Source organism: Neovison vison, chromosome 6 (assembly GCF_020171115.1).
Source record: "Neovison vison isolate M4711 chromosome 6, ASM_NN_V1, whole genome shotgun sequence".
In the NCBI taxonomy this organism is placed as follows: Eukaryota; Metazoa; Chordata; class Mammalia; order Carnivora; family Mustelidae; genus Neogale; species Neogale vison.
In genome coordinates this window covers 34,570,645-34,583,106 of record NC_058096.1, presented here as the reverse complement: position 1 = coordinate 34,583,106, position 12,462 = coordinate 34,570,645, and the positions used below count along the sequence as shown (strand labels likewise).

The window sequence follows — 12,462 nt, the reverse complement described above, 5'->3', positions numbered from 1 at the left end:
CTGTCTAGTGACATTAGTAGCATTTTTATTTTATTTTATTTTATTTTATCGATTGACTGTATGGACTCCAGATCTGGGTACGGGTGAGAAACAACCGTGTGTTACTCTTAGTCCTCCTTGGGAAGGAATCTTTGGTTTCTTCTCATGGCCACTAGCTTTTATAGTTTGACATGACGTAGCACATTTTTTCCATGCTTAGTTGCTATGCTAAAGGGCAGAACTAGGGAAACTACAGCCCATAGGCCAAATTTGGCCAGTAACTGTTTTGTAAATGATATGTTATTGGCATTAACCATACCCATTCATTTACATGATGTCTGCAGCAGTTTTCATGCTTTTGAGAAATAGCTGAGTAGTTGTGAAACAGCCCAATTTACCATCTACCTTCTAACAGGAAAAGTGTGCCAAACTCTGTTGTAAGGTAATTTTATTTATCTTACTGGCTTTTGACTGTTTTTCTTTTACTTTCTTAGGGGTTGGAAGAGAAACATGTAGGGATGCTCCTTCATCATACTATTTTGACATAGAAATTGCTATAATGCTGATTTTTAAAATTTCGTGGAATATAAAAAATCGTATTTTCTCTCTTACACCAAAATGCATGAAATTACCAAAAAAATATTAGATTGGTTCAGTTCGAGATAGGAATTATTTTATCCTGTGAGGTAACAGCTACCTTATATGTGAAATTATTCACATTATTCCTCTTTAATATCTTTTTTCTTTTCTTTTTCTGAATAAGAGTAAATAAAGCATTGACTTAATTACAGTTGCTTTCCTAGAAGACGATTTTATTTTCTAACTTCCTTCTTTTGCACTTTTTCAAAGGTATAAGCGGTTTAATGAGACCTTGAACAACATTGGAGAGAACGAAGGTGGTATTGATAAATTTTCCAGAGGTTATGAATCCTTCGGTGTCCACAGATGTGCCGATGGTGGTTTATACTGCAAAGAATGGGCCCCAGGAGCAGAAGGAGTTTTTCTTACTGGAGACTTCAGTAAGTGTTTTAAAGATTTAAAGTTAGGTGTACTATTTCATTTGTTTACTTAAAACATAGATTTGTTATGCTTCATATATTTATATGAAAATTAATGATTACAAATATCTGACTTTTCAGATGGAGCCATAGGATTTGTTGTCTTTACCTTCACGTGGTACTGGTGTTCCTGCTGTAATGCAATACAGGTGTTCCTGAAAAACTTTTATGTTCTGTAAAATCATGTACCAGAAGTAATGGAGTTTATGAGAAAACTAGTGCTAGGCAGACTGCTCCAAATTTATTCAACGTTGTTAGCAAGCCCTGACAAAATCAATAGCAATCTGGGTAAAAATATTGGTTTAAGTTAAATCTCCACTAGCATTTGCACCTGGTTGGCTGGCATTGTAGTTCTTGGATCCTCCAGAGCCTAATATCCTTTTTTGAGACCTCAGTGAAAGTGAGGACATCTAATCTAGAGGATTAACTTCTTCATGACTCAATTCTTTTGTTTTCTTTTCCTTTTTTTATAATACAGTCTCAGTTTTTTTTTAAACAAATATCTTCTTAGCCTTGTTACTTGCACTATTAATTTCATTAGGCACTTAATCCTATGGAAAGCATAGTAGGTCTAGACAGCAGGCTTCTAAGTTACTACGGTCTAGTGAGGTAGGACCTGCATGTAAATGACTATAATATAATTTGGTCAGTTGTAGTCTAGTGGTATAAATAAATTGCTGTAATAGTGACAGGGAGGAAAGTTCAATTTTGGATACAGAATAATGAAAACTGGGCCTTGGCAAAATGTTCATAATGCAAGGAAATACCAGAGTGATAGTCATCCTTTAGTGCCGTGAGAGTACTGTAGTATTTAAAATTTGATTTTATCAGATTCAGAAGTCTACATGCTGTATTATTCCATTCATATGTCATTCTAGAATTGGCAAAGCTACAGGGGCAGAAGACAGAGTTGTCAGGGTTTGGAGGTAGGAGTTAAGTTGTGAGTTGATTACAGAGGAGTGTGAAGGATCTTCTTGGGGTGATGAAAATATTTCATGTCCTAATTGTGCTTGGTTGTTACATGACTGCATACATTTGTCAAAATTCATAGACCTATACTCGTAAAAGACTGCATTTTATTGCATGTAAATTATACGTTAAGGAAGCTGACTTTAAAAAGTTTTGATTTTATACAGGTTGTCTAAAGCAGTACTGTCTAATAGAAATATAATGTAAGCACTTATGTAACTCAGAAGTTTAGTGGCTATATTAAAAAAAGTAAAAGGACAGTTGAATGAATTTTCATAATGAAAAATTTTATGTAACCCAATATACCAGAATATTTTAATATTTATATAATCAATATCAAGTTCATTGAGTATTTTTGTTCTTTTATATTCTTTTAACTCTGATATTTTTTAATTGGAAATACTTGAACTATATTTAGATTTAGTAAATTTTTAGCTTAAGAATACAAACCCAGGTTTTTTCAAACATAATTGAAAGTTTTGGTAACTGAGTTGAATACATTAAAATTTAAATTTAGTAAAGTAATTAAAATTAAATAAAATTTAAAATTCAATTTCTCAGTTGTACTAACCTTATTTCAAATGCTCAAAGGCCACAGGTGTCTACTGGCTTCTTTATTGGAAAACATAGGTCTAAGGACTTGTAGTCCAAATTGGATAAGACCTGTTTTTCTTGAGAGGAAAGTTTTGAGAAAGCCATGTGATCTGCTGACTTAGATTAGTTTTGGTTACCTGATGATAATTATGAAATTAAACAAAATTACGGGGATAAGAGACTTCTTACTTAAATTATTATTAAAATAGTCATTAGTAATTTTTTCTTATACACAAATGTTAATATTTCTGCATCTTCTCTATGCAACTGCCTTGACTAGTAGTTTTTTGTTAAAAGACCATTTAGACATTCCACCTATCGTTAAGGCACTTTTGGCGTTCTATTTTATTACTTCTTTTTACAGCCATTTGTAAGACTGAGAAGTATTGACTCAGAATGTGCAAGTTAATTTTTACATAGAGGTACCAAAACTACTATAAGAACCTCAGTTAAAATTTGGTACTGTCATTAGGTATCCCCTCCAACATATTTATGATTAAACCCACTAAAGAAGTTTTAGAAATATAAAAATATGGGAAAGGAACTATATGAAAATTAGATTTGGGAACTGTCATAAGGACTAATACTGATTTATTAGAAATTGTGCCGCGTAAATATAGTTGGGCCGTATGTCCATTTGAAGAACTGCATTTAAAATTTTATTTAGGATTTAATGCTTATTAATTCAAATATGATAATCAGAAATTTTTTTGTAAACAGAAAACTAAAAATTTTCTACTACATATTTTAATGTAAAAATGTCCTCTGTTAACTTGTTGTTTTTATTCCAATTCAATTTGATTTTTAAAAACACTGCCTTTGGGCGCCTGGGTGGCTCAGTGGGTTAAGCCACTGCCTTTGGCTTGAGATCATGACCTAAGGTCATGATCTCAGGGTCCTGCTCAGCAGGGAGCCTGCTTCCCTCTCTCTCTCTTTCTCTCTGCCTGCCTCTCTGCCTACTTGTGATCTTTCTCTGTCAAATAAATAAAATCTTTAAAAAACAAAAACAAAAACAAAAATGCTACCCTTTGTGAAGGTGTATAACATAATTTAAAATCTCTATATATACTTGGGATAGCATTTGGTGAATTATTTTCATCAACCAGTATTTGTTTAGTGTCCAAGAACATGAAGAACATCAGATTTAATCAATGAGCCCTTACTTTTACTGGAGAGATGGAAAAAACTAAGATAAAACTAAGAAATTGTGATAGAAAATAGTTAGGAACTACTATAGTACGCTGGGAAAATTTAAATGACTAATCTACTTTTTCTTTCTTTTTTTTTTTTAAGATTTTATTTATTTATGTCAGAGAGAGAGAGAGCACAAGCATGAGTGGGGGAGGGCAGAGGCAGAAGCAGACTCCCTGCTTAGGAGAGAACCCCCTGCTGGGCTCCATCCCAGGGACCCAAGATCAAGACCTGAGCCTAAACAGGTGCTTAACTGACTGAGCCACTCAGGTGCCCCACTAAACTATCTTCTTATCTAGATGAAAGAATAGCTTTTCTGCCCAAAGTTACAGGGTCTCAGGGTCTCTGTATACATTACATCTCAACTTTTCCTCACTAAGGAGCTTTCACTTTAAAAAGTTTGAAAATTGAGAGTAGAGCCAAACTTTTGGGTTAATAATGCATTTAAAAGAATATGTCTTTGGAAAAAAATGTACCTGTGAGTAGTGAGCATTAATTTGATATGACTCTGTAGAGCACAGAATTTTGATGATGATGACAACATAGCTGAAAATATACCCTTAAATAACGGAACTAACCATGCCTTTAACACAAGGAATTCTATATTTTGTTTTTCCCTACTTACATTTTCTTTTCTTTCCTTTTCTTTTTAAAGAAGAGTTGAGCAAGAAGAAAGTCATGTTTCTTTGTTGAACTTTTTCTCAGGGTCAAAATAGGTTAGTTAATTTTCTTGTTAAGTCTTTTAATGTATAAATTTGTACTAAACCAAAAGGAAAAGAAAATGGCTATTTATTAGCTAAATAATTACGTATCTTTTTTTCATTACAAAGTGCATATGAAGATTAATTAAAGTGTTCTTGGGAGTTTTGCTGATCATATTAAGATGTTTTAAAAAACATTTAAAAATATTTAACTGTACTCATGACTATACTTACATTTATCAGCTGACAGGTTGACACAACAATAAACTTAAAAGGCTCTGTAGAATTAAGCTCCAACTATAACATTGATCAGTTTTTAACATTCTATTCCTGTAACCCAGTAAGCTTAACTTTCTGTATATGTACTTGAAATACCACCTTCAATTAAAACAAAACAATTGCTTCTTTACCTATTGACAGAGATTTAAAAAATAACATAATTTTATTTATATTTTTATCATCAAAGTGTAATATAATTTAAAACACTGCTTTTGTGCCTGCCTCTTCTCTCAAACCCTGAAGATAATATAAAACAGATCTTCAGACACCAGCAACAAAACTTTATTTCTACTAATCGTTAAATTAACTATTACTAATATTTACATGAAAACGAAAATTTTCTTAATTTAGTTTTTACCTAAACGATTAGGTATTTGTGGTATTTTTTCAGAAGAATTTAAAATGAAAGAAAGTCTAAACTTTATTTCTGTATTATGAAAAATTATACCTGTAATAAAAACCCTTTAGCATACTGTCATATTTGTGTCCTAATCATTTTAAAGATTTTATTTATTTATTTGACAGATAGAGATCACAAGTAGGCAGAGAGGCAGGCAGAGACAGAGAAGAGGAAGCAGGCTCCCTGCTGAGCAGAGAGCCCCATGGGGGCCTGAGCCAAAGGCAGAGGCTTAATGCACTGAGCCACCTAGGCGCCCTGTCTCCTAATCATTTTAGAAATGGACTGCTCTCTATATTCTTTCCCTGGGCTTATTCATAATATTGCTGGTAAATATTTGTTCTATTTTATTTTTTTGCCAACGAACTTGAAGATATTTTAGGTACAACTACTCAGAGTAGTCAAATACAAATGATCCTTAAGAAAGAAATTGGCATGAATTGGTGTGTAAAAAAAAAGTTTGAAATCTTAGTCGAGCTGTCGAAATACAGTTCTTCCTTCAGCTCAGTGGGGATAAAGTGATGGTATTTGTCTTACTTGCCTAAGCTAGGTTGCTGTAGATACTAACTAGATCGCAGATTTGAGAACATTTTATACCTTATTTGGTGCTAAAGAAATGTTAATTGACAGGATTGAAAAAATTCACTCATTTGTGTTTTTTTCTTATTAAAGAAATTACTATTAATTTCAAAAGGCAGTTGACCCTTGCACAAGTTCAGTGATACAGTCTCTGTGTTGTCCAAACCAAAGTGGATCTAGCTTTTGCCATTCACATTTTGAAAACTTGGAAAGCAGCTTCACTTTAAATATATTACACATATTTTCTTTATTTGAGAGAAAATGAAACAATCATTTCTTTTCCTTTCAGTCATTTTAAAAAAACTAGCTTTTTTAAGCAGCTAGCAGCTGCCGTAGCAACCCAGGAGAGCGGTGGAGGTATAATTAATGACATTCATCAGGACTGGAATCTTACCACCCAAAAAGTATTTCTGGGCAAGCCAGAAACTACTTAAAGGTTCGAGATGAATTTCTAAAACTTTGAATCATCTTCAGTAGAGCGAAGATTCATTCTTTACAAAATTAAATGTGATTTAAAATATCTTGGAGTTTTGGAACTAAACCATGTTTATTGCAGGTTGCTAAATAATTGAAGAAAACTGGGTGCTTTCCAGTAGCTAGATGATAATAAGTTGAGAAAAAGGCTGTAAACTACATATGTCAATATAAAATAATTGGGTTCTATTCGCTATAACTGAAAACATTTCATTTAAAATTACTAAGTCTGGGAGCTAGGCACTTTTCAAATAACCTAAATGTCTATCACTGATGGACTTTAAAAAAAAAAAAGGAAAACATAACACCCTGATTTTGATGCCTATAGAAAAAAAGGAACCACAGATATTTTTGCAGAGTAGGAAAGATTTCTTTCTTACTTCCTTTAAAAGGAGAATTTTACCTGCTTCCTGGACAAAATTAGTTTATAATTTTGTTTTCAGTTCACAATTACCCAGAAGTTTACATCATCATAAAAGCTTTTGTATTTCTTGATTCCACACGCCCTGAAACAGTGCTGCTGGAAGTGTGCTCTGTGGATCTGTGTGGTTCCATGCACGGTGATGTATTGGCAGAAATTGGGATTGTAAGCATTTAGAAACTTGAACAGCAGTTTGACAGGGTAGGGTTTTTTTCTGGTGAATCTAATGATAATATAAAATTTGGAGCTTAAATTTTGAAAGCTTTTTTTTCTTTTGATTTTCTAATAATTCATTTTATTACATTTTATGTAAGATTTAGTCTATAATAGATTGGAAACAAAATTTTTTTAAAAGGTAACTGATCCATCAGCACAGATAGTTGGAGAAACACTGATCTGAAAATTAGGGATTATTTGTTGGTTTAGAAGTCTTTTATAGTTGGAAGGTATATAGTTCTGATGTCAACTTCCTTTGTATTCTCTTTCTTCCGATAAATCTATCACAGCTGTGTTGGCTTTCACTGTGGTATGGCATGTTACAAAAAACTCGAACATAATGGTTTGCAACGGCAAAGGCTACAATTAATCAGCTGTCCCTCAATCCTAAGGGTCAAATTCTTCCCAGGATCGAGGGGGATGGAGCAACCCCTGTATGGGACACGCTGATCTCCTGACACAGAGAAAGAGTAATGGAGGAAGCCTCTCACAGCTTGTGAAAGCTTCAGTTTAGAAGTGACAAATGTGATTTGTTTCCATTTCATTAACTAAGTAATTTGGCCAAGCCTTATGTCAATAGGGCATGGAAGCAGAATCTTCTTTAATGGAAGATTCTGAAGATTATGAAAATTTGGGAATAATAGTATAAATGACCCCCATGGCAAAAAATGCATACTCATAATATAAGGTATAAACTTTCCAGATTCTTTGATACTCTAGAGAGTGTGTGTGTGTGTGTGTGTATGTGTGTGTGTGTGTGTGTGTATATAATCAGAGGGGAGTTGGTTAGGTGGAGTAGTGCAGTAGAGCTCTCTACTTTGATTGTTGAGGGTGTTTTGTTTTTGTTTTGTTTGTTTGTTTTTCCTGGAATCTCTACTCACCTCTGCATTCAAGTGGAAGGAACCTCAAGGAGTTTTTTCGTGAGTTAGACACTTTGAACTTCACGTGGGTCCTCTGTGAATGCATTTTTGTTATGTGGGTTCTCATAAGTTTGGCTCTTTGGAGATTGGGATGTTTCTAAAAAGCAACTTTCTGGGATGGTCTGAGGACTCTTGTTTATTTTAGCAAAGAGGTGGCAACTACAAGGTAGAGGTAGAAGGCCTTAGGACTATTAACCAAACCAACACTGATACTGAGAAATGGCCTCTTTGATGTACGTAAACTTAAAATACCTAATCAGTCTAGGCATTTTGTAGAAAGTTTTCATGACTTTCCTCTAACTTTCCCACCTGATGTTGCTGCTCTTACCCCTTTTATCTGTTTTTACTGATAGATTATTTGTTTTCAGTGGAGTGGACGTACAGTGGAGGTTTACTTAGCTGATGTCTACTTACCAAACGCGGTGAATTTACTTCTGCTTGACAGGCTCACTGTAAATGATACTGACAGCTTTCCATGGGACACTGAGTACACATGGGTAGTAGGCGGTAGTCCACCACATGGACGCAGTTTGGTTCCTGCCAGTTACATTCAATGCTTATTAGTGAGCGGGTTTCCCACCCCTTCAAATCCTGTGAATGCCAATTCTTCTCATTATAATTCTGCAATATAACATTCTATAAAGTGATGAACCCTAAGTGTGACAGCAAAGAAAATTATTAAGTATTGGGAAAATCTCAGTAAGGACAAGTTGGGAAAAAAATGATTTTGAATTAAGTATGCACAAGTGAACTGTGAGAAAATGATATAAATCTAACAATTTCACATGCAGATTACTTTGTGTGCACCTCTCCACTTTTGTTCCGTTATCACTCAAAGGGAATTGGAAATATAAATGTTGCATGGTAGGTGTGGGTTCGTATAAGAAAGATATGATAAAATCCTAATCAGAAGACCTAAGGAGAAATGGCTTTAATCTTTTAACAGAATAGGGGTGAATATTTATATTTGTATTTTAAGTAAAAACAAAATTTTTTACTGTTTTTGAGTGTGTATGTGTGTGTGTATACATATGCCAATACATATTTTATCATTCTCTGCTTTAACCAGTATTTTCAATATACGTAGCAACTCTGCCCCAATTGTGCTGGATCAGAGAGATTTGTTATAATGTGTAATGGGATTATTTTTATAGGGAAACATCCTTACCTCCTAGGATTTTAGGAAATTGCTGTTAGAAACCTTAATGCTAGAAGGTAGATTTGAACTGTGTGACATAAATGATAATTTTCTAGTCTCGTGTTGCTTTTTCATAAACATCCTGTTAAAAATTAATGCTGTTTGGATACTACAGTACTTTTCATTAGGTCTCAGTTTTTTATTCACAGTTATTTATTTTCTGTCAGTATCTTTTTAACATTTTAAAAGAGCTATAATTCACATATCATAAAGTTTACCATTTCAAAGTAGACACTTCAGTGGTTTTTAGTATACTTACTGTGGTGTACCACTGTTATCACTGATTACAGAATATTTCTATCATTCTAAACAGAAACATCCAACTGGTAGCATTGGTCCCAAATGTCTTCTCCCGCCATTCTCTGGCTACCTTTAATCTATTTTCTGTCTCTGTGGATTTTCCTATAAATGGATTCATACAATATATGGCTCATCTTTTCAGTTTCTTTCACTTATCATATGTTTTCAGGGTTCATTTAGGGTGTGGCATGGAACAGTCCTTTATTCCTTTTTTTTTATTTGGTGGCAGAATAATAATCTACTGTATTGATACACCACATTTTATTTATCCATTCTTCAGTGGCAGGACGTTTGGGTTGTTTATAATAATGCTTTTATGAATATTTGTGTACAAGATTTTATATGAATAGACACTTTCACTTAGTTATTGATGTTCTTACCATTATTTGCCCTAGGATCTTTCCACCCACCCTGCTCTGCTCTGCACCTCATTTCCCCAGCTCCCTTAGCCTCCACCACTATTGAGCTGGCTTAGTGGGAGGTCCCAATGAATTACTTAAGGGAGGGAAGAGGGAGAAGCCAGGGAATTTCCCCTTACTCCCTTGCCTACCCCTATGTCTAAAGTGAGTCTACCCATTTCTCCTGCAGCAGTCCTGTCTTGTAGTTCTTGTGTTGCTTTTCTCTCTCTCAGCTCAGCTCCTGCCAGGTAGGCTTGCCTTCTTGCCAACTTCTGTTGGGTGGCCCTGGCTTCTGAGTTCCAGTAATCCTGCTTCTCCCTTAGGGGTATTACCAGCTTCCTGTTGTTGCTCATCTTTATTTGAATTCTTAGTTCTTCTCCTACCCTACCGGTGTAACCAGTTTCCTGTCTTAAGGCTCTTTCTTGGGAATAGGTAGCTTGGTTTCCACTCTGGCCGCTCATGGCTGGATAGTATTTCCCTTTCATTAAGCATGCTGAGTTATGGACATATACAGGATATCTTTCACATTCTATTTTAGATATTTTAAAGCACCCCTGGAATGGTTCAGCCCAGTGGCCCTACCTCTGTTAAGGTATTTTCAATAATTTTTTTAGAAGTTAAACTTACTAACTTTGTGAATGTTTAAGTCTTTTTTTTTGTGCTAAAGTGATACGCATTATAGAATTTCAGTTATTTTTTTAAAGATTTTATTTATTTATTTGAGAGAGAGAGCACACAAGCAGCAGGAGGGGCTGAGGGAGAAGCAGACTTCCTGCTAAGCAGGGAGCCCAATGTGGGGCTTGATCCCAGAACCCTGGGATCATGACCTGAGGCAAAGGCATATGCTTAACTGACTGAGTCCCCAGGAACTTCAGAATTTCAGTTATTTTATTCAAGGTTCTAGAAAACTCAGCAGTGGGAGATAGTGTTATACTCTTCCTTTGTATTATAGAAAATTAGTTATACTTTACTTTAAACAGGATTTTGATGTTTCCTCTATTAGAGAACGGTTTCCTCTTCATCATGCTTTGTTAAGTCTAAAACAACTTTTCCACATGTCACTTGAAGCAGACTAACCCGGTGTTGGTAATGTGAAGATTTCAGGATAAATAACAAGTCTTCTGAATCACAATCTTAGGGTAGAGTTTAATGTTTATGATGTATTGCCCTCCTTTTTGAGGATTTGTATCATTGATATGCTAGTGGATGTTTTTAACCCAGGCTATTCTAGTTTGCTTTCTTTTTTCTTGCTTTCTCAGTTGACTGGTAAATGTGCTTGGCTCCAATGAACAAGGCTGTTGTGTCTAGGCAAATTGTTCACACACTTGCTTCTGATGAGTTTTGGTTGGGAGTTTTGGTTGAGAGTCACAGGATTTTATCCTCTGTATTAGTCGGTGGCTGTAACACAGATGGTATGCTCAGGGGTTTCACTGGAGAGAGTTTAATAAAGGGCTTTTTACCAAAGGCTGGTGAGGACTAGAATTGGAAGCTGTTGCCTCTTAGGGCGTAGGTATGAGAAAGCAGGGAATGGGATCTAGGGAACTATGTTACTGAAACATAGTTAGAACTGGAGTCGTAAAAGAGGAGTCTGATTACAGGATCTGTGGCCAGAGAGAAAGGCAGCCACTGACAGAAGGAAGCAGGGATGGAGTAGGTGTTAAATATCTTCATTTCTCTTATGCCAACATCCACCATTGGCCAGTCCCAACTTGGCACTGGAGTACAAGGGAGACCTGGAATTGCCGTCTACTGATGCCAGCCTCTGGGGCCTGGAGCAGGACTTAGGAATTCAGAAGGATGTTAAGGTAGTTCCTAGGTTGGAGAAATGGAGAATAACCAGGATAGCTACCTGGATTTCTCTTAACATGACTTAGAGGGAACTCAAATCACTGGAGGAGGCACTTCTGCCTTTATTTTCTTCTAAGTGATTAGGACTTCTTTAGATAACTACATCAGTGTATTATGTACCTTTTCATTCAAAGAAAAAGAAAGCATTCTTGGTGCATTGGTTTCTTTCCCCCTTTCTTCCTGCCTTGTTTGTACCCACCCTATCACCCCTTTTTCTCCTTTCTCCACCCCCAACTTCCTCCCTCTTTTCATTCTTACCCCCAACCCCTCCCTTCCTTCTTTTCCTTGGATATATCTTTAATCTTAACAATCCTGAACAATATTAAGAAGCAGAAGAGTTTCAGGTTTTCAAAAGGGCCTGGGTTCTTAGGGGGAAGGAGATGGAACTTTATTTCTTAATCCACTTAAAACAAGCAATTAACTTTGTAGCAATTTATCAAAGGCTTCTAAAATAGCATAAACCAATGTATACACAATTACCAGTACATCTAAAATCAGAGCAAGTAAGATCCAAGTTTTTCTTTTCTCTTTTTCCCCTGAAATTATAGAATATAATCTTAAAGTCAGGCACTTACTCTGTTAAAGTTGTAGTGTCTCTCAAATAATATTCCAGTTACTAAATATAGTTACATGGATGTATATAGTGATTTTTTTTAAAGCAGGTTTATTAAAAAAAAAAAAAAAAGAGTCCTTGAAGTTAGGATCTGAAATTTAAATTTAAACAATTTCACCTTCATCCCTCCCTACTTTTCCTTTCCCTTGAGCAGCAATACTTATTGGGCACCTTCTGTGTGCCAGACACTGTGCTAAGTAATGGAAATTCACTGATGCAAAAGAGGGGAAATAACCTTTTCATCTAGCAGGGGAAATGGGTGGTCTCCTTTTAACTACCAATAATTGCCTAAGGTCATCTAGTCTTAAAATTAAACAGGGATTTTGA

General features: G+C 35.2%; 1 protein-coding gene across 1 annotated transcript in view; it reads left to right on the top strand.

Annotated features, from left to right (window-relative positions):
- Nucleotides 1-12,462, top strand: part of GBE1 (1,4-alpha-glucan branching enzyme 1) — a 270,179-nt gene that overhangs the window by 54,820 nt on the left and 202,897 nt on the right. The window contains exon 2 of the mRNA XM_044251151.1: nt 829-998. Within this exon, the coding sequence (XP_044107086.1) occupies nt 829-998 (170 nt within the window). The remainder of the gene's footprint in view (nt 1-828; nt 999-12,462) is intronic.